This window comes from Pseudomyrmex gracilis, unplaced genomic scaffold, assembly GCF_002006095.1.
Source record: "Pseudomyrmex gracilis isolate BER0280 unplaced genomic scaffold, ASM200609v1 scaffold_23, whole genome shotgun sequence".
In the NCBI taxonomy this organism is placed as follows: domain Eukaryota; kingdom Metazoa; phylum Arthropoda; class Insecta; order Hymenoptera; family Formicidae; genus Pseudomyrmex; species Pseudomyrmex gracilis.
The window spans coordinates 1,143,439-1,168,697 of NW_018020607.1; the positions used below are offsets into that span (position 1 = coordinate 1,143,439).

The following is a 25,259-nucleotide window of genomic DNA, read 5'->3' on the forward strand; positions in this document are numbered from 1 at the left end:
CATTTTACATTCTTGCTAATAAGAGTTAAAAGTTGCGTCGTTCTGTCTTCTTCTGATAACGCCACTTTCTTCAACTTATACTTTTCTAATAAAATAAATGAAATTTTGTATAGAAAGACCTAAGAGCTTTTACTATAAAATTAGAATAACAAAATTCCAAAAGTTATAAAAACGTAAATTTTACATAGGAAATTATTTCGCCGAGAATTAAAAGATGTTCGTTCACATTCTTTGTCATCTCTTCAGTCTCAATATAGAAGCAACTCTCTAGTCAAATACTACGCATCTCGGAAATGATACACTTTGTCTTCTTACATTACACAGTTTTAGTTACTTTCTTTTTTTTTATATACACTTCATATACATTTTTTTTCTTCTTCCGCGCTTGCTACACTAAAATTGAACGCGCGCTTCTCTGCGCGCGACACTTCTTCCATGCGCTCCTTATTTGACAGTCCGAAATGTTGTAAGTATACAAACACAGCTGTTTTTCGTGCGGAATTAGTTTTGTGAGATGTTGTCAACGGTCACGCGTGTTTGCAGATAAATCTGATGTGTCGACAGGCTTGAAGGTGCAGGACGGCCGTTCATCTTTGCAGACTGCACCTGTTATATATATAATTAATTAACCTATACAACCGATTTAGGTAAACATCACAAAAAAAAAAAATGCAGTCGGAGTGTTTATCTCAGCAACTTGACGAGTGTTCTTTTTATAGAAACGGACTCTCTGACCTCTTTTTCTACGTAAAGCGTACAGTTTACTTACATTCTACCTTGGGGTGCAGATGATGCTACGGCCAAGTTTTTAAATAGTACATATAATACTGATATTAATACATTCAACATGCCAGACAGGTATGTACAAACTTTACGTCATCGTGATTTTTATAGAATTACTTCCTACTTTGTTTTGTGAATTACAAAATAAATTAAGATTTTGCGGTCTTAGCATCACATTCAATTGTTGTTAGAGATATTAATGGATTTATTTATTTTGATTGGATTTGATACTTATCATTGCTTGTCTAAATTCGAAATGATTCAATAAAATTTGATATTTTGTTAGGAACAAAGTTTTGATCGGTGCTGTGTGGGGTATAACCCTCTGCTGTCTTTTATTTAGTCGCAAGTTATTGAGACCCATGGCATTGTTAAATTTCATTCCTGCTATCTTATATCGGTCAGTTTATCTTTGTAACAAGACTAGTTTTGCAGAATTTTGCATGTGCTCTTTCTAATGAAGCAATAATCTTCAATTTTTCCCAATCAACTGTTGATTTAAATGTAATAATATACAATAATGCAATACAACAATAATCTTGTGTGTTATAATTCACATGTAAAATAATTTCTATTAATATATGTCCCTTTAGTATATATTCCTAATTGATCTCTTTATTTTGTATATATTTATAATATTTTGTGTTGCTTTTATACAGCAATCAAAAAATAGAAAATGAAGATGAGCAACAACAGAATACAAACAACGCTGGCACCTCAGTAAACTGTGATACTAATATAGATACAACTGCACAAAATAAAATGCAAAACAGGTATATAATATTAGAACACAATCATAAAACTGTAAAAACAATATTTTATTTTATTATGAAATGATTAGATTATCTTTTGTATTCACAGGCAACCACCATCAAATTTTATGATGAGCGGATTAACGGGAGCATCGCCTCCAAAATTCGTGTCTTTTGACGAAATTATCAAAGCTGCCAACGGGATGAAAAATATGGCCTTAGCACATGAAATCGCGGTAGATAAGAATTTTCAATTGCAAAAATTAGAACCGGAAGATGGTAGTTTTCATAGGCGAGTAAAAGAAATAATGCACAAAGCTTTTTGGAATCTGTTGGCGGAGCAGTTGGCCAAAAATCCGCCAGATTATTCGCACGCACTCGTTTTACTGAAAGAAATTAAAGAAGTAATCACACATTTTTGTTTATTTGTTATTCGGGACTCAGAATCGTTAAGTATCACACAATATGCTTCTTTCTATATACTTTTTAGTCGTTGGATGAACTTGTGCCACCGCAGAATTCAAGAATCAAAGAAAATGTTGGAGAAGTGCTCGATCTGGACTTGATCAAGCAACAAGCGGAGAAAAATGTGTTGAATTTTAATCATTATGCTCAATATATAATTTCTATTATGAGCAAAATTTGTGCGCCGGTCAGGGATGAGAAAATTCGAGAACTCTCGCAACAGACAGACATAATCGAGACGTTCAAAGGTGTTATGGAATTGTTACAGTTGATGAGATTGGATTTGGCGAATTTCACCATTACAATGATGAGACCAAATATCATCGCTTCTAGCATCGAATACGAGAAAGCGAAATTTGCCGAGTTTTTGAAAATTAATTCGAACGGTTTGCAATACACAGAAAAATGGTTACTGCGACATTTCAATCCAGAAAACATAGCGGAATCGTCAAGCGGCACTAATAACATAAGGCAAATTACTCATTTTCTAGTAACAGAAGCGTATCTCGATCTTTTGGAGTGGGATTTCAATCCAGATGCTGAAGTGAGTTATTGCGATATAAAATTTCATATTATGTACTCGATGTGTAGTTATTAAACTTTTGGTTTTTTTTGTTAGACGTTGATGTTGGATCAAGGGAGGCTTCTGGAATTACGAGACATCACCAGTAGATTGAGTATCGTTGGTTCTATAATATTATTGGTTAATAATACGATTGGTGCACCGATTCACGGAGTTTCGAGTTTTAAAAAGAATATTAAAGAACACCTGAATTCATTGTTGGACTCTGTACATTCAAACAAGTATGTTTAAGCCGTAATTTTGGCGAAAATTCTATTTATATTGCTTTATTGAACTAATTTGTCAATATAATGGCTTGCTTCAGAGATTTAGAAGCTGCAATGCCAAATATTATATTGCAAGTCAAAGCGGACGTCAAGATGACACTAAGAGAAGTCAGTGCTCCTGAAATGTCTCCTGAATTAGAGACATTGTTGGAGGGACAAATAACTGATCTCGTAGATACTAAACATAAGATCAGATATCTTGTCAGTAAGTGTGACATTACACTTGATAATTAACATGATGCTCAGCTGCGAACAAATATTGTTTCAGGTCTGCGGATCAGACAGTTTTTGCAAAAAATCATTCAGTCGCAGTCTATTGCACCTCAACAAGTACCGCCAGGCCTTTCCTCGCTACAAGAAGAGTTGACGGCTATTGCTGCTCGATTTGTAATACTTGTTTCGCATAATCGCAGCGTGTTCGGCGAATATTACCAAGATATTGTCGCAAGTGCGCTTGCGAGAAGCGACAATAACAAAGAGATACACGAAACCCACACTATGGAATTGTAAAAAAAAAGAAACAAAAAAAACCAATATGATTACATCTAAAAATAAATACACTTGAATTTTGTTATGCTCGTTTCTTAGATATGATATCTGTATTTCTTGCTACGTAAAATTAAGATAATTACGCGGAAGATATATTACAGATTAGTATAAATTTGTCCTTTAACTTTTTAGACCGACGAATTAACAAGATTTGTCATTCAACATCTCTTGTGAACCAATGAATTGTTTCTTGTTTATTTTAAGCGCCATCAAACTGAATCACCGAAATGCGAGTGTATACGATTTTTTATATTGATTATTTATATAATTATTTGATTGTATATATAATGAATAATATTCACAAATTATACATTGCAAAATTACTAAAATTAAAAAAAGATTACTTGTATTTATTCTTCACGGTCCGATCATGATTGCTAATAACAAATAGTGACAGGGCTATGTATCTTTTATTTAATTATATATAAGAAGAGTTTATATATGATTTAAAACTTTAATTTATGATATTTTGATTAATGGATATATATGATGAACGTAATTATTTTCTTCTTTAGTTTGTTTTTCTGATGTTCAAAAGAAATTTATATGAAATACTATACTTACACATCTACACTTACGTACAAAGTATGTTATTGTATATATGAGATGAGAGAAAATACGTGAGGGATATATGTACATATGCACATATAAATGCATTTAAGTACTTTATCATGTATGTATTTAATACTGTGGTTTCTCTAAATATCAAGGCCAATGTTATATTAATATTGCAAAAATATAAAAAAAAAAAAACAAAACGATTATTTACAATTTAACATTAAAAAAATGTTTTTATCTCATGTTTATGATGCCTATATTATTTGACATTCAGAATAACTTCTCGCGTACACACACACACACACTCACACAAACTTGAAAATATATAAATATAAAATTGAATATATATAAATAAAAATGTTTATTATCAATGCAGTTCTTAATTTTTTTTATCAGCCTGTTAAAAATAAAAAAGTACATTGCTTGCTAAAAAAAACCTCAACTTAAAGACGTTTCAAATTCCTTATGTAATTCTCAAAGGTTGCGATATGTTGTGTTTTCAGAAAATTTTGAAATCCTAGAAGTAGAAATATGTTTCTGAGTAGATTTCTTTTAATCTGTTTTGAAATTACTTTTCCTTTTTATTTTCTTAGTTTATTAATCTATAAAAACATATATTTTTACCTAGAAACAAATGCTGTAGCTGTCCATTCGGGGGAAATAAACTTGATAATGTTTCCAATAGTTTGTCGTAGTCGCCGCTTTGCGTATAGCTCTGTATCATAGTTGCAAACTGTTTATAATCACTAGCCGACAATGCCCGTTTTACCTTTACAACATATATTTAAGTTGCAGTATTTCTTTCTGCATATATATAAATATGCATGTGTTAAATGATGTTATATACCTACGTCTTTTAAATATTGCTTTCCCAATGCCTTTTTATCATCTTTATTCTCTTTTTTATCGTTTTGTGTGGGATTTACAGAACTGTTTTCTGTAACCATTGACGAAGAAGTTGAAGGGCCAGCAAAGTACGAATCGATTCCAGATGATATAATATTAATTTTTCTTTTTTTTACAACTGGTTCGTCAACATGTTTTGCTAATTCGCACATACTCTGATTGTCTTTTAATTTATAAGTGCTAAAATTGATCACCGAAGATTTTGGTTTCATTGGCTGTTTGTCTCTTGTATTTACATCGAGATACATATTTATGCTAAAACCATCTTTAAACGTCTCGTTTGTTACAGAAGTATTTTGTGCATTTTGTATGACCGAGTGCGATATTGTTGTTTCGAAGGTAGCACCTACAGCAGGCAGCGATATGTTTTTTCCATAATGCATGTGAGTGACACCAGGTTGTGGCAACTGTAATTACCGATAAGTTTCACAATAATTTATGAATGCAAAATGATTAATTATATGTCATTATGACAAAAGCTCACAGTATTCTCTGCGTTTTTAAAAAATTCTCGTAACTCCTTTGTAATCATTCCAAAATTCGTGAATTTCTTTATGTACGGCCTGAGCCAAGAAGACAGTTGCTTCTTGAAGTTCGGATTCTCGAATCTACAATCACAAAGTATGACAGCGCCATAATCATCTTTATGTCTTATTATCCTGCCAATTGCCTGATTAACAGCTCGTGACGCTTCCAGTTGATACCATTCTTGTCCACTTAAGCTCTGTGAGTTAAATTCGTTCGTCAGTATATCAGGAGAGAGAGAGAGAGAAAGAGATATATATATATATATATATATATATATAGAGAGAGAGAGAGAGAGAGAGAGAGAGATAGATTGATTGATTGATTGATTTGGCTTTATTTATATCGCGCTCTGGGAAAAGTTCCCCTCAAGCGCTTACAGTACAAAAGAAATATAAAAACAGAGCCATACAATCTAAATACAAAGAAATATATATATGAGTGAGAGAGAGAGAGAGAGAGAGAGAGAATCAGATATTTTTATTAAAAACACTAAAGCACTGTTCATACTTGTTTCTCCACAGTCTTGATTTCTTCCAAATATCTTTGTTTCAACATAACTCGCGGATCTTTTAAGGGCGGAAAAGGAAGACCTACGATCAATACAGCTCTGCCGTTTGCATCAGCAAAATCTAGACCTTCGCTGACTTTTCCTCTGCATACTGCCATAAAAACAGCTCCTTTGCAAGATGGATCTTTGATTTTTTGATAATACTCGTTCATTACGTTGATGAATCCGTCTTTGGAGTTGGGTTCTACATAAATAGGCTATTGTCGAATAATTAATTTGATATATATATATATATATATATATATATATGTGTGTGTGTGTGTGTGTGTGTGTGTGTGTGTGTGTACACACACACATCTCCGTATTGTTAAGTTGGGTGTAAAAAATTAACTATATAACAAAATGTTTCTTACTTTACGTTCAGCGATCTGCGTCCACAGACCCATATTCTGCCACTCGTCTCTACACTTCTTCATAATTGGATATGAAGGAAAGAATATTAACAATCCATGAGGAACAACACAGCAAAAGTTATACACTGTTCTTCCAAGCGATGCGATATACTTTGGATCATTCCTGTGATAACAGTGTTAATAATAACATAACGAACACACGTCATCTCGTTGCGCGAAATATTTACCTTGTGTTATAAGACGAATTAAGCGAGTGATTATCTGGTCCCTGACTAAGAATGCCAACACATACTTGCTCCTTTGTCACAATATGCGGATTTTCCAGCTGAATTGCGATCGGTATCCCGAGTTCCGATATAAATGGTTTTAACGGAGACAATGTGCCGCTGGTGAGTATTACTGAACGTACTCCTTGATCCACCATTTGTTCCATTCTAAAAAAACATATTTTTTCTATCATTTTTATATGATTACAGTAATGTGTTACTTTATTACGTGATTTCTCATACCCAAAACCAGGACTGAAACACCAATAACTAATAAGTTTGCCATCTGTTTTTGTTGTTTTTTTGTTCTCCCAAACGTCAGTTTTATAATTTTTTTTCTGCTCCTCTATTTGCACGTGAACTTTGTAACAGCGTTTTACTTTCTCCTTATGACGTGCGACAGAAGCACCACTATTAAAGGCAGTCCTCAGCAAGTCACTGAACTTTTGCAGCGCGTTCCCTTTTCTCGCAAACGGCGAAGTACTAGTGGTGGTCAGATATAAAATAATCTTCTCCAACTTGTCTATCACGATCTGTTCTTTTCCGTGTGTTAACTGTGTGTTACACAAAAATTACACAATAATATAATAGCGCATGTTTATTACACAATACAAAAAATCACCAGAATATAGTAGATCTGTTGTATATAGTATTGTGTAATAGGAGAGTTAAAAAAATCTTGTTACCTCAATTTTTTCAAGTAGCTCAAAAATAAACCCACCCGGGAAAGTATCTCCCTCGGTATTATTTAATTCAATAGAATCGATTGCTTTCTCTAACTCCAAGAACATGGCCTTCAAGATACACAAGTCTTCCGCGGTGAAATCTTTTTGGGCGGTATTCTCAGATAAGAAGTCATTCTGTAGATCTTCATCCTTAGTTATGTCTTGCATTACTGCAGTTATTTCGTCAATACACATCGCAACATCCGTGCTACTTATCTTTACAATATTCAGACAGAGATCCAGACAACATAAAAAATAGAAAAAAAAAAAAAAAAAAAAAAAAAATAGAATTAAATAAAAATGATAAAAATATAATTAGTTTTCCTATGTATATATATACTTGTAATGACGCTGCTTCTTCGCAAACTTTTTCAACATTATGAGCTTCGTCCAGTAAAACCACGGTGTTCTGTAGATCTATGCCCTGTGATTTTCGTGTCTTAGGATCCAATAAATAATTGTAAGGCATAAAAATAATGTCTGCGGTCTGCTTTAATTCTTTTGCCAAGAAATAAGGACAACATTTTTGTTTCTGTCCAACTTTAACTAAGTCTTCAATGTCTAAGATTTCTTGCTTAAAGACAGGATCATCCTTCCTAAAAATGTTAAAAGACTTATTATAATAAATGTGCTTGTACTTAATAGTCAAATAGTTTAATAGTTAATAGTTTTATTTCAATGTATGTAAAAAAAACTTATAAATGTTGGAATATTTACATTTACCTGGTCTCAACATTATTGAAATAAAAACAAGTTCTAGATTTTACTTTGGAATGACACATGTGTATTTTGTTAAAGGCGTTAGTTTCTTTAGAAACTTCTGGATGAATGCATAATTGATCCCGAGATCCTAATACAGTGGTAGCCACGTGTTTATATGATGTTCTTTTTAATTCGTGCATAGCTTGAGACAATTGAGAATGTGTTCGAGAGGCATAAATAATTTTTGGCATAGCCCAGCCAAAACTTGGAACATTGTCAGGCACTCCTGCTGCTTTTTCAAGACCACTGGTTAAATGCTTAAAAAAATTCCCACTCAAATCTTTCTTATCAATTGCACCTGTTATCACTTGTGCTTGTAATTGAGCTTTCTTTGTCAACAGCCAACTTAAAGAGGAACATAGCAGGCTGAGAGTCTTTCCAGTACCTGTTAAATCAATGTAATATTTATGTAATTAATAAGAGATTAAAGTATAATATGTAGCTGATTAAACAATAATAAAAGGTTTACTTGAAAAGACCAGAAAAAATTTTATTACCTGTAGGAGATTCCAAAACACCATGCTGACTATTTTGCAGGCATTCTATTACTTTTCTCATATATTCCTCCTGTACGGGATACGGTTTAAAAGGAAAGCTGACGAGAACATCATTAATCGTGATATCAGGCATTCCAAAAATCACCGTTCAAAAACATCAAAACGGAGTTCCGTGCTTCTTCCCGCCAGAAAAACCCAACTTGACTTCAGTCAGTAGTCAGTACCCGACGCACGTGGTCTTCTGCACTATTCTTTTGTTCACTAGCTAAAATGAAAGAAATGTTTAGTTAAAAAAAAAAAAAGAAAAGTCTAATTAGACACTCATGGCGTGTTAGAATATAACATGCAAAATAAAAAATATAGTAGTGTAATGAAATGGTGTTTACAAAACATACTAATGTCAATTTTTGAAGAGGAAAAACGGTAAAGAGGTGGACAAAGTGCAACTAAAATATAGAGTTTTTGTTTACGATGTGCAAATCGTAGAGATAAGTCTCATCGCGTGTTCGAGCGATAAAATAGATAAAAATTGCGACACAATTTGACGGAATTCAGATTCAGGGTTTATCTAGACGCGAGATAAGAATTTGTAGGACAATATGAGTTGATCGGGTGTCACATTTCAGAGCGGAACGGCGGAACGACACCGAGATTAGGTTAGTGCGCGCTAAGTGTCAGCTGATCAGATAGCAAGTGACCGGCCCAGTTCCAAATACGATCTGCGTAACAGGTTTGCACATTTTTTGAGTTATTTCACGCGATTTTGTTTATTTGTAAATTTTTATCGTTAGAAGTAGATAGTTGGATAGAGCATTGCAATAGAAGCAAGAAAGATAAATTAGTTAACATCGAGTTTTTTTGCACATATATATAGGCTGCGTTCGGAGAGCACGCTATCAGCACTATTGCGTCATTCTATCCTTGTTTTACATCTAATGAGCAATAAAGACAGAAGGATGCAACAGCGCTGCTAGTGCGCTCCCCGAACGCAGCCATAGTTTGACTCATCAAAAGTCAACAAGTGCTAGTTGATTGACCGCACAGTAATTTTCTAGACAAGCGCATATGATAAGAAAATTGTTTACAAAGTAATGCTTGTGTATCATTTAAATTAACAGACATTATTTCATACGACAAATCTTGATAAACCACGAGCTATAATATTACTATATGTATAATATAATGAACATGTTCTTTTATATTAATGTATCATTTGTATTTGTGTAATTAACACACGAGAAGAAACAGATCGCGATAAACGACGGCGCCGAAATATTTATTATTTTTAGAAATAAACATATATTTGATATAAAAAATAATAAAATATAATTTAATATAAAAATTGAGAAAAATAAAAATACATATTTGTAATTTAATTAATAATTTGTTAAAAACAAAATACATTTTTGCAACAAATATTTTAAGACGCGTGTTTATTTTATTCACGAATTTTGTTCAAATTCATCAAATATGGAATTTAAGGTTTTACTTGCTATCTGAAATAAAAGGCCAATGTCGTGAGCTTATCTTGGAGAAATGGCTGTATCTATATATTTGCTGTAGATAAACACATGGTCTCTGTTTTTAAAAGTTTCTGTATTATACCGTTTATATTTAGAATAAAAATTGAATTATATAGAATTAAATTGAATTGTTTATTCATGTGATTTTTATCGTATCTGATGTTTTTACGTAATTAGAATATTGTTTAATATGTATACAATATCAACAAACTTATTTAATTTTTGCTATAAAAAACAAAATTTGACAAGAAATTTAAAAACTACAATTTTCACAATTAACATATTTTCTACATCGTTTATAAAATAATATCAGTTTTCTTATATACATATATGTTTGATATTTAATGCTTATATATATATATATGTTTGTTTTACAGTGCAATTGTAGCATAAATATACATATTCATTATGCGTCTTGTAATTTGCGACACAGTGGACTATGTTGCAGAATGGTCTGCAAAATATGTTTTGAAGAGAATCAATGATTTCAGTCCCAATGAGAACAAATATTTTGTTTTGGGTCTTCCAACAGGTACGTCAATTTCAAAAATAAATATAAAACTCAAATAAAGAATCTTTTTTTGTTTCTCAATAAGAATGTGTTTTATTGTCTAGGTGGCACACCCTTGGGAATGTACAAGAAGCTTATTGAATATTATAAACAAAACAAACTTTCCTTCAAATATGTTAAGACCTTTAACATGGATGAGTATGTCGACTTACCAAGAGATCATCCGGAATCTTACCACTATTACATGTACAACAACTTTTTTAAACACATAGATATTGAACCAAAAAATGTGCATATATTAGATGGAAATGCAGCCGATCTTGAGAAAGAGTGCAATGATTTCGAAAGAAAAATCAAAGAGGCCGGTGGAATAGAATTGTTTATTGGAGGTATATCAGTAGTTTCTCAATAAATATAAAAATAGAAGGATTTTTAATAGCAACAAATTTGCAAACACGTGATTCTTTAAAATATATCACAACTGACTTTCGAGAATTATTTTACAGGCATTGGTCCAGATGGTCACATAGCTTTCAATGAACCAGGTTCGTCATTGGCTTCTCGCACAAGAGTGAAAACTCTCGCGCAAGACACTTTGGAAGCTAACGCGAGATTTTTCGGAAATGACATCAATAAAGTGCCAAAACAAGCTCTAACTGTTGGCGTCGGTACTGTAATGGATGCGAAGGAAGTCATGATCCTCATCACTGGATCTCACAAGGCTTTCGCTCTTTACAAAGCAATAGAGGAAGGTGTCAATCACATGTGGACAGTATCCGCGTTCCAACAACATCCTCGCACGCTTATAATTTGTGATGAAGATGCAACTCTGGAGTTACGTGTGAAAACTGTTAAATATTTCAAGGTAATCTTATGTAGACTTACTAGTTACCACATCCTCTTGTGATCAGGAAGAGGCATTGATTAAATGCAGCGACATACAATACAAAAAAAATTCTGTTTTGTATTCAATTTGTATGCTGCTTAGGCGCTCAGTGATGTACATCGCAAATTGATTGAAGAAGATAGAAATCCGATTCCTCGCCGTACAGTGCAAAACGATTGAAATGGTATTTTTTCCTTTTTAATACTTTTGATATTATTATTATTATTATTATCATCATCATCATCATCATCATCATCATTATTATTATTATTATTATTATTGATATTTAAAGTCAGATTTTATATTTAAGATTGGAGTTTGAACACCAATCTGTATATCTATTTTCCTTTATATTCTGTAAAACTATTGTGTAACAATATAAATTTTTTTTTATTCCTGTAAATTTTAGAAATTTTTTTTTATTTCTGTAAATTTTAGACATTGCAATCGTAACTTTAAAACATTAAATTTTATTATGGTTTTCTTTACAGAATATATGTGACATTTACAGCGAATTTATGAAGAAAAAGAATAAAAACCTTTAGGATTTCGTCCCCTGAATGGTCAAGCAAAAAGAACGATTATGCAATATATCGTATATTTTTCAATATTATGCAATATATTATATATTTTTAATCGTATTTTATATGTAGAAGTTTGAATTATATATATGCACTATTTTACAACTGCCATATGTGGAATATAACAGGGAAATATATTTTTTTTATTCTAGTTTGCATTTTTTTTCGAAAATAAATTTATCTTTTTTATTATTCTATCGCTCAGAAACATTCTCAGTAGTTATAAATTAATCAATTTACTTTTTTCTAGAGTAACCAATCTAATTACTCTCAGATATTTTTCTCTATAACAGGAATTATCAGGATGAGAACACAATCACGTTTTCTTATCACTGACGTTCTTATCTCCGTACTGATATTCTTTATAAAAGAAGGTTGTCATATACTGTTGAGTCGCTGCCAGAGTAACGACAAAATAGAACATAGTTTTTATGGTCGGATGAAAATTCTCTTAATGAAATCAAGACAAAAAGAAAGAAGTGAATTAAGCAATCGCAAACATTGACAATTTTTGAGACAGCGAGAAGCATCGGGGATTTGTTGTTCCGTTAAACACGGAAGATCAAAGCTTGATGAGATCGCGTCATCGAGCGCATCATCAGCATATGTGTTTTTACACGAAGATTAAGCTCATCTAGCACGTAAACATTCATGAACGTCACGGTTGTGTAATCGTGGTTCATTGTGCAAAAATTAGTCTCTCGTACGCGACTGACTAGGAAGGCGGTGACTTGAAATAATTATTTACTGGTGTGGGATTCAGGGACATACGCCTGTTACAAACCGATAATTTCGACCTACGTTCAGTTATCGTGTTTGCACGAAACAAGTCAGTCAGAGTAATGTCAACCGATTCGACGATCATGAGTAACAACAAACCAATTATAAAGGCGATTGAACTACATAAATTGCAGCCGATACTTAGTCGCACCTTCGACGACCGGTTGATCGTGGTGCGTTACACGGCCAAAAACATGATGCAGCCCGGCGAGAATTACGGCAGTACTATTCTCAGCGTTCACGCTGTGATCAAGCGCGATGACAATGCGCAAGAAGAAGATCTTTACCTCGTGGCAAAGATGCCACCGCCGACGGAATATCAACGAAAGATTTTCGACAGTCCATACACATTCAAAAAAGAGATCTTTATGTACGAGGATATCGTGCCTTATTATCGAGAGTTAGAAAGAGAAGCCGGTTTGAAAGAGAACGAACTGTTTGACATACTGCCAAAGTACTATCAGTCTAGATTGTCGTTAAATCCGGATATCGAGTTCGACGATAATGCCGTTATACTAATGGAGAATTTGAAGATGCGCGGTTATTACACGTGCAACAGAGCTATAGGTATCAAAGTATTTCTTTTATTTTTGAAACAACATGATAAAGTCATTGTTCGCGGTTTATCTTCATTTTTATTTTTAATCGAAGTTTTAATTGTCGAATTTACAAAATTAAAATTTATATATATATATATATACATACATATTGTGTCAAGAGAAATTTAAGTGAAACCGTAATGTAAATTAGTGCCAAGGATTACTACAATAAAGTGACGATGCATCAAAAAACGGTTACTTACATCAATAAAAATTTCCATCATGTTAACCAAAAACTTAAATTTAGTTAGTAAGTTTAGTTGGTTAACATGATGGAAATTTTTATTGATGTAAGTAACCGTTTTTTGATGCATTGTCACTTTATTGTATTAATCCTTGGCACTAATTTACATTACGGTTTCACTTAAATTTCTCCTGACACAATTTATGAAAAGACATTGAATTGTCAATTATGATCGTGACAACATTTTTTCTCAACCGCAATGAGTGTTTCACACAAGATCACATGATTTAATCTCTCTCTCTCTCTTTCTTATAATATCTTACGTAATATGAAAGATAACAAGATATCAAAAGTTACAGATATGCTTAATCACTTAGTAGATGAACGATTACTCTGTGTGACATAATATCTTGCAACAGTTCTCTCTATGTACATTTATAAATGTTTCCTTTTGTTCTATCAATTAATATCTACTCGATTCTTACAAGTTTTCTTTTCGCTATGAACAAAAGAAACGTCAGCTTTCTCAGATTTATGAAAGTAAAACATCTTGTCTACTGTAATAAGTTTCCTATTCCGCAGGATGTGACCACGAGCACGCGAAGGTCGCGATACGAGCAATGGCGAGGTTTCACGCGCTAGGCATGACCGCCAAATACAAGCGACCGGAACATTTCGAAATATTAAAACAACGGAGCAAGTGCGTGGAATACGATCACAAGGATTTCGAGCGTATGATAGACGAGATGATGAAGAGAATAGAAAAGGATCCCGAAATTGGTGTTTACATCAATAGGTGCAAAACAGCCGTGATGGATTCGTTGACGAACGGTTTATGGACCGCCGTCCCTTCCGAGCCATGGTCTACCATCATACACGCGGACTTTTGGGTGAACAATATCCTGTTTCATCGCGACGGTGACGGCCGAGTAGACGACGTGAAGTTCGTGGACTTCCAGAATTATCTGTTCTTCAGCCCGCTCCGCGAATTGGTTTTTTATATATTTTCCAGCACGGAGGTGCGCGACGATTATATCGAGGAACTGACGGATCTTTACTATGAGACGTTTTTGGCTGTGCTGAAACGAATGGACTGCGACACCGAATTGTTCACGAGACAGAAATTCAGCGTCAATATACTGGCCGATGCCAAGTACGAGTTCATGCACTTGTGTTTTATGCTTAAGATTCTCACGATGGACGTGCAGGAGACCAAATTTGACTACGATAAAATGGAGAACATGTTGGAAGTCTATCAAGGCAACGAGATGTTTATTCAACGGATGCGCAAGGTCGTGTCATATTTCGTTAAAAACAACTGGATTTAGACTAAATTTATGTTCTGATGTTGGAGATGTAGGACCAAAACAAAACGTTTCCTGGACGAGGATTAAAATATTAAATGCAATATATACAATTGTATTATTGCATATATATGCACAATATATGTACATACAATATAAACTGTGTAATTATGCATATGCACATTTCTTCTATTTTCATCTTGTATAATAAATGACAAGGTTAGATAAATTATAGAAAAAGCAAATGAGATGTCTAATTAAACAAGAGTTTGACAAATAAAATTAAATTTTTTATATATTTAATTTCCTCTACCTGATGAATTTCTCGCGCTTTATATTCAAACAGATTGATTCATTTCTTCCTCTTCGTTTTTGGAACTTTCCTGTTTCTATTTCTGTTCTTTACATTCTTCACCTCGTAGAAATTACTACCTATCTTCTTTCTTTTACTAGCGCGTTCTATTGCCCTTCGTTGCTTACTAGTTAAGTTTTTTTCTCTCAGTTTCTTCTGGGAAGACGTTGAATCGCCACCTGAGACTATTGCCTTGGTCATTTCACTGTCGCTAGAATTATAATCATTATTTGTCGCGTCGAATATGCTCTGCTTTAGATTATCTTGTTCAATGGGCAAACGGATTTCCGAGTAATTGTTGTCTTCATCCATATCTGAGTCTTTTTTATCTGCATTCTTATCATTATTTTCAGAAACAATATCAGTGTTAGATAAATTTTCTTTATCTTCCTGAGTACGTACAGTTTTTAGTTTGTGTGAGATCGTGTCAGATTCATCGATCCTTGCATACGAGTCATCTTCTACTTCCGAGTCTTCCGAATCCGAATCTATTTCCGACTTGCTCTCCACGCTTTCGTCGAAAGATTTATCCTGCTCCAAAGCATGTTGATCGTCTCCTGAATAGAGCAAGCCAACGCGTATTTTTCTGAAATCTTGCGCAACCGTTATCGGGTTGGTTATTTCTGTTACATTATCATTTTTATTTATCTCTTCATTACAAACGACAATTGGTTCGTTATCTTGTCTGATAACTGACTCGTTGGGATTAACTGTTTGCCTCGACAATGGTTCTTCAAATCCTGCCGGCGGAACATAAAATGGCAATTTGCCGCGTTGCCAGTCGTTTAGTACCATTTTGGCCACGGTTGCGATATCGGGTTCTGCTTTCTTCAACAGTTTGCCGCTTCGACGCGCCAATTTCTCCAGAAAATCAATATGATCCGTCCATTCGTTTATATTGTACGTTTTACGTAAATATTCGGATTTCACTCTTTCCAGAACAGAGGCAACGTAGTCTTCTGGATTCTGAACAAGTTCCACTCTCACAACGCCTTTGAGCACTTTCTCTGTATCGGTTTCCGCTGATGGATAGACAACGCCGGGACAATCTATCAGATAGATACGTCGCATCAAAGTTATATATTGCCATACTTTTGTCTCCCCAGCGATGGGGGCTACTTTGCAGACTTTTTTGGAGCGCAAAGTGTTTATAATGGAACTTTTACCCGTGTTAGGATATCCTATGAAACCTACGCTGATCTGCTTTTTGTCGACGTGCAATTTTGCGAATTGCCTCAATAAATTTATTAGAGAACCCTTACCGAAAGGATGCGTCAGAGACGCGTGGAAAGCAACCGTCGGGTATTCTAGGCTTAGTATCTTCACCCATCTTTGCGTAACCCATGTCGGCACCAAATCCACTTTATTTAATATGAATATTAAATGTTTGTGAGGCTTCTCAGTTTTCAGATATTTTTCCACAGGTGGGGATCTTGTCCCCATTGGATCTCTGGCATCCAATACTTGCAGAACAACATCGGAGGAGTCTATGACCTTGTATAGCTCGTTCCATATTCTCTTGCTTTGTCCAGCTGCCATGACCCAATCTCTCTGAGCATCCTTGATACCGGTGTCCTCGCGAATAAGATCGTGATCTTTGGAGTGTTTTTCCTTGTTATAAGCATCCTCTTTTTCCTCGGCTATTTTTGTCAATTCGTCGTACGACGTTACTGCCAGATTAGGTTTTTTCCGAACCTTCTTCGGGCCAAATACGCTTTCAAAACTTTCTGTATCTAACAGATGTACTCTCTCATTTGCTGCCTTCTGCTGAAGTAATGTTACAGGAAGTTGAGTGGGTTTCATAACCACTTTATATGGGTCCTTTATAGCAGCTCCCAACTCGTTTTGGAATTTTTGCAGAGCATTTTGCGATATAACTCTAGAATTGCCAAACCACTTCTGAGATGGTTCCACGCGAGACATAGTACCAGAAGGATTCCAGCCTTGAAAAGGCGCAGGACTGATGATTTTTCCAGAACGATTACGTTTTGGTTTTTGATTGCGATACATCTGCAATCTCTTAATAGTTGCTTTAGTTCTTGGTTTAGCAACTCCTTTCAGTCCTTTTCTAGGAAGATCAGGATTCATACTGTGATTTGAAGGATTGAAACCCTGCTTTCGCGGAGTCTTTACAGTAGTGTGTGATTTACCCATTGTGCCTGTAAAATAATAGTAATAATAATAAGTAACAATAAGTATAAAATATACTTAATACACAGAATCAAGCATCTTGTTATAAATTACATAGAGTTACTAGACATCCAGAATTGATCTGAACTTTTAAATAAATAGTTATTAGTCTTGGATTTTTAAATAATTAATTATAAAAGTTAAATAATAAATTATTACATTATAAAAAACAAAACAATGTATAAGTTGTACGTTTTCTCAATATTGAAATTAATTTTTTATGAAGTGCCTGATATTAGCTTTCTTATAATACTTTTCTAATAAATTATAAAATATAAAGTTGACAAAATATGTACTTACCACTAATAAATTACTCTGTTACGGTGTAAGAAATGGCTCTTATTAAATAATATCAGAGAGAGAAGAGGTTGGTTTGGTGCAAAAATAGCTCAGTGGACCGAATTAAGTTAGTCCATACGCCATTCTAGGAACTTCTAGTGAGTACATTAGACTTGGAGCACTGTTGCAGGGAAATCTCTCCCGTATAGGAAAAGAGTAAATTGTGAAAGGGCCGTCTACAATGGGAGTAGGTAGTATAGAGTAAAAGAAGTAACGTTCTTGGAGTTATTTCATTTTTGTCTATACAAGTAATTATTTCGCGTTTTTTTGACACGCGTCTTTTATTGACTAACAGTAAGGAAGTAGACAGTGCGAAATGGGAATTGCCCATTTCGTTATTCCCGTCGTTTCTTCACCGAAAAATAGTTTACTCTCTACTCCTACAGCCTTACTACCTTCATTGTAGACTAGCCATAATGTATTCACTAGAAGTTCCTAGAATGGACTATGTATTTTAATTCGGTCCGCTGAGCCATTTGCGTACTAAACCTAAATGCACCAAACCAAGCCGAAAACAAACGGCAAGATGGTAAATTTTAATTAAATGTTTAATATCCAGTTTTTCCACAGAATATTGTATGATGTGTATCAAATAATCAGCAATACTATGATAATATTAGTGCTGATTTTTTTATGACAATATTTTGTCGTACAAAAGTACAAACATGATTTTTGGAGGTTAAATTACATAGTCTTCACATGTGTAATTTTACAATACCTAAGTTTTAGAACGTTCTTTTTTTTGTATGTGATATTTAAGAAATATATTGTTTTTTGATAAATTTGAAAAATAAATTAACAAACTAGATAACAAAAAGATTTTATTGAGACGACTAAAATGTTAGATCAGATTGGATACAATTTAAAGTAACATACTCTTCTTTTTTCAGTCTCTCGTGATTCCCGAGAAATTCCAGCACATTCTTCGTGTCATGAACACGAACATCGATGGTAACAGAAAAGTCATGTTTGCCATGACTGCAATTAAAGGTGTTGGTCGACGTTATGCCAATATTGTTTTAAAGAAAGCTGATATTGACTTAGACAAAAGAGCTGGAGAGTGTTCAGAAGAAGAAGTACATTTTTTTACATTTTTTATATAATAAGTGGTTCTGCTGTAATTTGAAATATGAGTTTAAAGTTATATAGGATTTGCTTTTAGGTAGAAAAAATTGTCACCATTATGGCTAATCCTAGGCAATACAAAATCCCAGACTGGTTTCTTAACAGACAGAAAGATATTATTGATGGAAAGTATTCCCAGGTATGTCTGTTTAGAAAAAACACTGAGAATATTCTACTTACATACATTGCTGTCAAAGTACATAAAATTATTTAACAAAAATATTTAGTATATTCTATAAACTATATTGCACAGATTGATTATAGATTGTACAATGATTTATCAGACATTTATATGGATGGCTTGTGCAATAGCATATATGTTTAGAGATTGACAACATAATAACATTGAGTAATATACATATGCAGCAGAAGTAAAATTATTTCTATGTAAAATAGAGAAAACTGGAAATGTTGCATGATATACTTAAAATATTTCATTATGTTATTTAAGATATTGTATATCCATTATTATTAGCTCACTAGTGCCAACTTGGATTCGAAACTGCGTGAAGACTTGGAAAGAATGAAAAAGATCCGAGCGCACAGAGGGTTGCGACACTACTGGGGTCTCCGTGTACGTGGGCAGCATACTAAGACCACAGGTCGCCGTGGACGCACGGTCGGTGTATCGAAGAAGAAATAATTTTATGTATTCCATATGTATTGTCGATTATTAATAAACTGTTAAACTAATGTTTTTTTATTTAAATATTTTTCTCAATAGGGAAAATATACGGATCTCTAAGTACATATATAATTTTGACAGGCAAATTTGGAAGTTAATGTTTATCGTATAGTGTTTTGAGTAAGAACAAGGGGATTTATTTAAAATCTAGATATTAATCTCTCTTGAGTCTAAAACAACGAATTCTTTGGTCTTTTAAGTTGCAATAATACTTTTTTTATATAGATTTAAATATAGAGAGTGCGCGCTAAGTTGCTCCAAAAATGCAATTGACAATAAAATGATTCTAGAATTATAGATATCTCAACAACGTGTAAGAAGCGTTTCCAAGTACACTTTCGGCACTTTTCCTCGTTGATTGCCTCTGATTCCCATGTAATAGTCTTCGTCATCGGGAATTTCATAAATACTGATTACCTAAAAAATATATACATACATTTTATATAAAATATAAGTTACTTTATTATAACTTTGTGTTTATACAATTTATATTTACTACATTTTGTCAATTTATATAAAGAAATTCAATGTGTACGATATCGATAACAATACATACGAATAAAAGAACAACGTATGTAAACAAGAAACAGTAAAAATGCGTTTAACAAAAGAGTAAAACGACAAAAATTTATTGACAATACACAACATGCACAACTCGAACAAATATACAATTGGTTGTCCGCGTACGGATTTGTGATTCAAGATTCAATCCTTTCGCGAGAACTGTACATGTGTTTTTCATATTGTTGCTTTACAAATCTGTAGATGTCGGAGGAAAAAATGTAACACTTGATATAATGAATTAAAAACATCGATTTAAAAAGTACGAAAGCTGATGCGCACATATATAAATAAAACACTGTGATACATCTAACATGCATAATTTGTTGATAAATAAGATATGAACATAATAAACTTTCTTTACTTAAAAATTGAGATTGATCAGGATCTTGAATTATCTTTTTTTTTCTTTTCGACAAAGTTGTTTGAGAGAAAGAACGTTTTTATAGAGAGAGTAGATTTTTTATACGGAACTTCTAGAGAAAAAAGAGAATTTTGCGTATTATAATTAAAAATTTTGATTCAACTTGATTCAACCAGTTCATGCCTAATATCGCATCGCCAAACATGCTACCCTCTGTACCTAAATTACAAACTTCGTTACCTCGTCCTGCACGACGCTTAGCTCGCTAGGATCCCTCGCATCGTAATTGCACAGCACTCTCGCTCTGTGCTCCTGACCGTTTTCGGCTAGTGCATTGACGGTCGTTGGCGGGGTGTTGTAATAAAGACCCCCAGATACGCTGGGTGAGATAAATTAAATTTGAATATACAGTGCGCACGTAGTTTTTGTAAATAAACTTTTAATAAAGAATTAAGTTCTCTTTTTTTTGAATACGGTTACTTGCAATTTTTGCTTTCAAGCAATTTAAGAAGAATGGATCTTAATTCAGAGATATTTTTATTCAATAGAATCTGTTTTTTTGCAAGTATGTGTATCTAAATTTCCGTCAAAATAACATGCACACCAATGTTACATATTTCACTCCGATACCCATAAATGAGAATTTTAGTTTTTTTCCATACAGCGTGTAACACTGTATTAAATATCATTGTACAAACACAAAAAGAAAACAGTACGTGTATATCTACAATAACGTCGTTGTTTAGTTACATGGCATTATTACAGCATTGGAAATTAGTTTCTTTTTTCTCTATGCCATTATGGCATTCTCCGTCGAATTACGGCGATTTATAAATAATCATTCTCAAAGAATAACAATAAGAGAATAGAAGACAAAGAGAATAAAAGAAATAGAAAAAAGACAGAAAAAGAACATGGTACATCGCCGTAAATCGTTCACAAAATTGTTTATCGAGAGAATAATATTTTTCCTATTCTATACATCCTGCGTAGATATACAAAGTAGTTATACGGAATATTTATTTGATAATAGGACTAAGATCCTTCGATTAAGCGAAACAAGCTCTATTTAATATATATATATTTGTTTGTTTTTTAACTCATGCTTAGAAAGTCACTTCGATAAACATTGCTATTTGAAGAAAAAAGTGTGTAACGGCGATAGGGTAGATCTATTGATTAACTCTTTAGATATGTGCAACAATCCGTTAAGAATCGTCTGAAGAGATAAAATTTAGACTTTACTGATATCAGTATCGAATGTAGCAGTAACGTAAGCAGTAGATCCAGCGGTTACAGACGAATTTTGAGGATACACGAACGAGTTTGAGGGATTAGTAGGCGAGGGGGTTAGCTCGATCACTTCCTCGCTGTTGACTCTCAGCAAAGGGCTCGGTTGACGCGCCCTGTAATTTCAATTGTGCAAGCACAAACGATAGAACGTATAGCAAGGAAAACTACTATACTACTAGAACAAAGAGAAAGAGAGAAAAAAGAAAGCCGGAGAAGCGAGGTAATTACTAAGCATGTACAATAAGAACAAGGTGTTTGTCACTAACAATAATTACAAAGCTCAGAAAGGGCTGGCATGGAGAGGAGCAAATGAATTACGTCGGCATTAGATCTGGTTTAAATCGCTGGTTTTACTGACTAAAGACCTTTCGATTTTACTCTCTTCGGCTGTGAAAATTATCGATTACTTATTAATATATAAAACACCTAAACAGAATTAATTGGCATCGTTAAAAACAGGTAATGTTCGTCAAACCACATGTTTTTTTTCTTCTATATATCAGAAATGTTACGTATATATCGTGCAAAATTTTGTTACATTTTATTTATCATTTTCTTGTTCCAAATCTATGCCCGGAATCATTCTAGAAAAGCGGAGTTTACAAATCGAGACTTGACAACACAGTCACTGCTATTTAAGAGAAGGGGTTTGTCAAACATTACTCACTTGAATCACCATAAAGTGGGATAGCTGTACAAGAAATATTGCGATAATACACAGAACACGATGATATGTGTGGGACAGATGAGTAATTTCAAAAAACAAGCAAAAAGAAATAAAGGCAGCAGAAAGCTGCAAACTCACCCCGCAAGCTCGCGTTGTAGGTCCTGCATGACGGCGTGGCATTGCGCGTAATGACGAGCCTGCGCTTCTACGAACTCGTGCAGACATCGCAGGTGACCAGCCTGCGAGCTCGAGACTCCTTCCAGCAGCAATTTCACGATCTCTGCCTGTCGATCGAACTCCGACTGCGCTATCCTCAGCTCCCTCTCTGCCTGAGTAAGCAATGCATATATCTCATTTTTCTGTGCATACGCTCTTTTAATATTTATTATCCACAATAAGTCGTGAAAAATGAAACAATCAATTTGCTTCATTTTTTATACAATGTAATAACATTTGTTTCATTACTATTCACTTCTTTTTAAGTTTTGTTATACATTCATGTATATGTAATGCAAGATATTAATATTACAGAGTATGCAAACGCATTAGAAAATTACTCAGAGAACGAAATTTTTCCGATACCAGCTCACAGATATTAGTTACTAAATACTGTTTTTTTTTTTTTTTTTTTTTTTTTTTTTTATTGAATTTATGTTGAATCTTAAATTGAGAAAGCAACAAGAGCTATCGATTTGCATGAATACCTGATCAAGCAATACTTCGGGCGATATGCCGGACTCCTATCAATCGCAGCAGTGAAGGACAAAACACATCATAAACGTACAGAACACATTTGTAAACGGAATACATAATTAACAATACTTACACTCTGTTGACCCAGCATACTTCTAGCTTTCCTTACTCTATTTTTACACGCATCTAGATCAAGCCTGCAAGAGTTGTTTAAGATCAGTTATAGGATTTTTTTTTCTTTTATTTTTAGCAAACGAAAATGAAATATTACCTCTTATTCTCCAATATTGCCATCTCCTTCTGGACAGTCTTCATTTCTCCATCTAAAAACTTTCTCAGAGGCTGTATATAACAGTTAGCTGCGGTTCCTATAAAATCTCTTTCAATCTGTCCTAATTTCTGCTGGCACTGACCAACTTTTATTAAGGCGTTACCTAAAATACAATCAAATCTATCTTTATGCATGATCTTATCAATTTGTTTATCTATATATACCAACCATAAGCTATTCCAGGGCCAAAATCATTTCCAGCGTCTATCATATCTGTGCCTACATATTCTAAATTGCTCAACCTATTGGGTTTCTTCTTATCAATTTTTTCGTAAAAGAAGTCTTCAATCCTGTTGCCTGTAATACATTTTGTTACAAAACATTAACAAATATAAAGATTCATGTAGTTTTAGTCAGATATAAATTGTCAAATGTAGAAATAATGTTGAAATAATATTTAAATTCAAATAAATATAGCAGTTCAATACCAGGATTAGGAGTGAGCACAGCCTCCATATTTCGTAGTATTTTCTCTGTCCATGTTTTTGTGGCATTTGCTCTCTCTGCTAGATGCTCTAAATGTGCATCCAACTCTGTTTTTTCTGAAGTTCCTAGTGTTTCCTCTGTCAACTAAAATCAAAGAAATAATGTGTGTGACAAATTGTATCTTTTATATTATCCAGTCTGTGTGTAATGTAACTGCAGAAATAAAATTGTGATTCAAAGAAAAGTAAAAAAATAGTTTGTATTATTATTGCAACAATAACAGCACTTGTAAAAATGTAGTTTTATTTGATTATAAAGAAGTACCACAAGTCTTTATTACAAGTCCTATTATCGCTTTAGTATTAGACACATATGCATATAAATGTGTTTCATTCATCTCGAAAAGATTAGAAACAGAAATAAAGGTTAAACAAGGTGGTACAAATGCACCAGAGCGATTCGAAAGTTTTACAACTTGAATGACGAGTCGAGAAGTTCTACAGAACGGTAAATGGCACAGAAAATCGAAAAGTTTATCTAATGGATGTGATTATTGACTCAGAGCCATCGAATAACAATGGTGACATTAGAACAAAGTGTAAAATGCTTGGTTTTTACTATTAGTCGAAAAAAAACGAATTTGGAAATTTGAGAAAACTCGAATTTTTACCTGTACGACTCTGCTGAGGGCGGCTCCAGCATCTTTCACCAACTTTTTCACATTAAAATCCATTCTTTCGCAATTAAGATTTCGCTCACGCTACACTTTTTCCTCGGCGAACACCTAACCTCTTATTCTTTCTCTCTCTCTCTCTCTCTTTCTTTTTCCGTGTACGTGTGCAGCCGTACATACGCCGCTTCTTTTGTATGCACATACACTACCTTATTTTCTCTCTATCGATCACATTAATACCACATGTGTCCGCAGAGTGGCATTGTTGCGTCGCATTATACATTGCGTTTCAAATCGTGAGTACACAAGCAATTATAAGTTTGTGTTAAATTCTGTAAATTTTATTGCATCTTGCTAATTTCAAAGATGTTTTTAAATGAATGTTTTATTCGTAAAACTAGTCAAAATCACATGGTAATAGATGTAAAACAATCTAACAGAATTCAGTAACCGTTTTTTTTTTTGACACAATCTATTTTCCAGATCATAAAAACATAAAATATTTAAATTTATAATCTTACATATAAAAACGTTTTATTAATTATCTTAGTCATTACTTAATATTATTTGTTTGTGCTGTTTTTTTATTAAAATCTATCTGAACTAAAAACTATTATCCATATATCTTTTT

At 33.5% G+C, this 25,259-nt stretch overlaps 7 protein-coding genes across 19 annotated transcripts; 4 read left to right on the forward strand and 3 right to left on the reverse strand.

Moving 5' to 3' along the window:
* Positions 1-173: 173 nt before the first annotated feature.
* On the forward strand, positions 174-3,420 carry LOC109851990 (T-complex protein 11-like protein 1). 2 transcript variants are annotated; one of them, XM_020422680.1, is made up of 10 exons: positions 174-466; positions 544-647; positions 720-858; positions 1,070-1,183; positions 1,443-1,556; positions 1,645-1,939; positions 2,026-2,544; positions 2,620-2,804; positions 2,888-3,054; positions 3,118-3,420. In XM_020422680.1, exons 3-10 carry the CDS (start codon positions 848-850, stop codon positions 3,357-3,359), a joined length of 1,647 nt encoding a protein of 548 aa, XP_020278269.1. In that variant the 5' UTR covers positions 174-466; positions 544-647; positions 720-847; the 3' UTR covers positions 3,360-3,420. The 2 variants fall into 2 exon arrangements, with proteins under 2 accessions (XP_020278269.1, XP_020278270.1); XM_020422681.1 differs by lacking the exon at positions 1,070-1,183 and having other exon boundaries at positions 183-466.
* LOC109851987 (regulator of telomere elongation helicase 1 homolog) lies at positions 473-9,109 on the reverse strand. Of its 4 annotated transcripts, none has more exons than XM_020422673.1 (13): positions 9,032-9,109; positions 8,562-8,826; positions 8,026-8,449; positions 7,643-7,898; positions 7,264-7,518; positions 6,821-7,131; positions 6,539-6,745; positions 6,312-6,474; positions 5,898-6,155; positions 5,347-5,586; positions 4,808-5,269; positions 4,581-4,725; positions 473-606 (listed from the first exon to the last, which is right to left on the reverse strand). In XM_020422673.1, exons 2-13 carry the CDS (start codon positions 8,692-8,694, stop codon positions 521-523), a joined length of 2,940 nt encoding a protein of 979 aa, XP_020278262.1. In that variant the 5' UTR covers positions 8,695-8,826; positions 9,032-9,109; the 3' UTR covers positions 473-520. The 4 variants fall into 4 exon arrangements, with proteins under 4 accessions (XP_020278262.1, XP_020278261.1, XP_020278263.1 ...); XM_020422672.1 differs by having other exon boundaries at positions 8,957-9,047; XM_020422674.1 differs by lacking the exon at positions 473-606 and adding an exon at positions 4,335-4,473 and having other exon boundaries at positions 8,957-9,047.
* On the forward strand, positions 9,034-12,213 carry LOC109851994 (glucosamine-6-phosphate isomerase). Of its 2 annotated transcripts, none has more exons than XM_020422692.1 (6): positions 9,034-9,291; positions 10,462-10,616; positions 10,700-10,984; positions 11,102-11,460; positions 11,584-11,665; positions 11,973-12,213. In XM_020422692.1, exons 2-5 carry the CDS (start codon positions 10,493-10,495, stop codon positions 11,659-11,661), a joined length of 846 nt encoding a protein of 281 aa, XP_020278281.1. In that variant the 5' UTR covers positions 9,034-9,291; positions 10,462-10,492; the 3' UTR covers positions 11,662-11,665; positions 11,973-12,213. The 2 variants fall into 2 exon arrangements, with proteins under 2 accessions (XP_020278281.1, XP_020278282.1); XM_020422693.1 differs by lacking the exon at positions 9,034-9,291 and adding an exon at positions 9,551-9,649.
* A 93-nt stretch (positions 12,214-12,306) lies between these two features.
* LOC109851991 lies at positions 12,307-15,227 on the forward strand. The gene is made up of 2 exons (XM_020422683.1): positions 12,307-13,409; positions 14,208-15,227. Exons 1-2 carry the CDS (start codon positions 12,905-12,907, stop codon positions 14,951-14,953), a joined length of 1,251 nt encoding a protein of 416 aa, XP_020278272.1. The 5' UTR covers positions 12,307-12,904; the 3' UTR covers positions 14,954-15,227.
* On the reverse strand, positions 15,207-17,883 carry LOC109851988 (nucleolar GTP-binding protein 2). The gene is made up of 2 exons (XM_020422676.1): positions 17,772-17,883; positions 15,207-17,440 (listed from the first exon to the last, which is right to left on the reverse strand). The coding sequence occupies exon 2, from the start codon at positions 17,433-17,435 to the stop codon at positions 15,282-15,284; it is 2,154 nt and encodes a 717-aa protein (XP_020278265.1). The 5' UTR covers positions 17,436-17,440; positions 17,772-17,883; the 3' UTR covers positions 15,207-15,281.
* A 355-nt stretch (positions 17,884-18,238) lies between these two features.
* Positions 18,239-19,629, forward strand: LOC109851995 (40S ribosomal protein S18). 3 transcript variants are annotated; one of them, XM_020422694.1, is made up of 4 exons: positions 18,239-18,339; positions 18,701-18,886; positions 18,973-19,074; positions 19,411-19,629. In XM_020422694.1, exons 1-4 carry the CDS (start codon positions 18,304-18,306, stop codon positions 19,576-19,578), a joined length of 492 nt encoding a protein of 163 aa, XP_020278283.1. In that variant the 5' UTR covers positions 18,239-18,303; the 3' UTR covers positions 19,579-19,629. The 3 variants fall into 3 exon arrangements, with proteins under 3 accessions (XP_020278283.1, XP_020278284.1, XP_020278286.1); XM_020422695.1 differs by lacking the exon at positions 18,239-18,339 and adding an exon at positions 18,353-18,554; XM_020422697.1 differs by lacking the exon at positions 18,239-18,339 and adding an exon at positions 18,353-18,513.
* Positions 19,630-19,632: 3 nt separating this feature from the next.
* Positions 19,633-25,082, reverse strand: LOC109851992 (endophilin-B1). Of its 6 annotated transcripts, XM_020422684.1 has the most exons (9): positions 24,626-25,082; positions 23,958-24,099; positions 23,698-23,826; positions 23,470-23,632; positions 23,332-23,395; positions 23,210-23,245; positions 22,644-22,834; positions 20,786-20,924; positions 19,633-20,037 (listed from the first exon to the last, which is right to left on the reverse strand). In XM_020422684.1, exons 1-9 carry the CDS (start codon positions 24,686-24,688, stop codon positions 19,924-19,926), a joined length of 1,041 nt encoding a protein of 346 aa, XP_020278273.1. In that variant the 5' UTR covers positions 24,689-25,082; the 3' UTR covers positions 19,633-19,923. The 6 variants fall into 6 exon arrangements, with proteins under 6 accessions (XP_020278273.1, XP_020278274.1, XP_020278279.1 ...); XM_020422685.1 differs by lacking the exon at positions 23,210-23,245 and having other exon boundaries at positions 19,638-20,037; positions 24,626-25,080; XM_020422690.1 differs by lacking the exon at positions 20,786-20,924 and having other exon boundaries at positions 19,950-20,037; positions 24,626-25,077.
* Positions 25,083-25,259: the final 177 nt, after the last annotated feature.

Excerpts from the sequence above, each read along its gene's own strand:
- LOC109851990 (XM_020422680.1), top strand. Across the intron at positions 1,557-1,644 it reads CAAAATAAAATGCAAAACAG|GCAACCACCATCAAATTTTA; the intron begins GTATATAATATT and ends TTGTATTCACAG. Across the intron at positions 2,545-2,619 it reads ATTTCAATCCAGATGCTGAA|ACGTTGATGTTGGATCAAGG; the intron begins GTGAGTTATTGC and ends TTTTTTTGTTAG.
- LOC109851987 (XM_020422673.1), bottom strand. The coding sequence starts at position 8,694 with ATGCCTGATATCACGATTAATGATGTTCTCGTCAGCTTTCCTTTTAAA. Across the intron at positions 5,587-5,897 it reads TCAAGACTGTGGAGAAACAA|AGCTTAAGTGGACAAGAATG; the intron begins GTATGAACAGTG and ends TTTAACTCACAG. Across the intron at positions 4,726-4,807 it reads GAAAGCAATATTTAAAAGAC|GTAAAACGGGCATTGTCGGC; the intron begins GTAGGTATATAA and ends TATGTTGTAAAG.
- LOC109851994 (XM_020422692.1), top strand. The coding sequence starts at position 10,493 with ATGCGTCTTGTAATTTGCGACACAGTGGACTATGTTGCAGAATGGTCT. Across the intron at positions 10,617-10,699 it reads TGTTTTGGGTCTTCCAACAG|GTGGCACACCCTTGGGAATG; the intron begins GTACGTCAATTT and ends TTTATTGTCTAG. Across the intron at positions 11,461-11,583 it reads AAACTGTTAAATATTTCAAG|GCGCTCAGTGATGTACATCG; the intron begins GTAATCTTATGT and ends TATGCTGCTTAG.
- LOC109851991 (XM_020422683.1), top strand. The coding sequence starts at position 12,905 with ATGTCAACCGATTCGACGATCATGAGTAACAACAAACCAATTATAAAG. Across the intron at positions 13,410-14,207 it reads CACGTGCAACAGAGCTATAG|GATGTGACCACGAGCACGCG; the intron begins GTATCAAAGTAT and ends CCTATTCCGCAG.
- LOC109851988 (XM_020422676.1), bottom strand. The coding sequence starts at position 17,435 with ATGGGTAAATCACACACTACTGTAAAGACTCCGCGAAAGCAGGGTTTC.
- LOC109851995 (XM_020422694.1), top strand. The coding sequence starts at position 18,304 with ATGCACCAAACCAAGCCGAAAACAAACGGCAAGATG. Across the intron at positions 18,340-18,700 it reads CGAAAACAAACGGCAAGATG|TCTCTCGTGATTCCCGAGAA; the intron begins GTAAATTTTAAT and ends TTCTTTTTTCAG. Across the intron at positions 19,075-19,410 it reads TTGATGGAAAGTATTCCCAG|CTCACTAGTGCCAACTTGGA; the intron begins GTATGTCTGTTT and ends CATTATTATTAG.
- LOC109851992 (XM_020422684.1), bottom strand. The coding sequence starts at position 24,688 with ATGGATTTTAATGTGAAAAAGTTGGTGAAAGATGCTGGAGCCGCCCTC. Across the intron at positions 23,246-23,331 it reads GTATGCTGGGTCAACAGAGT|GAGTCCGGCATATCGCCCGA; the intron begins GTAAGTATTGTT and ends TGCGATTGATAG. Across the intron at positions 22,835-23,209 it reads CCGAAGTATTGCTTGATCAG|GCAGAGAGGGAGCTGAGGAT; the intron begins GTATTCATGCAA and ends TTGCTTACTCAG.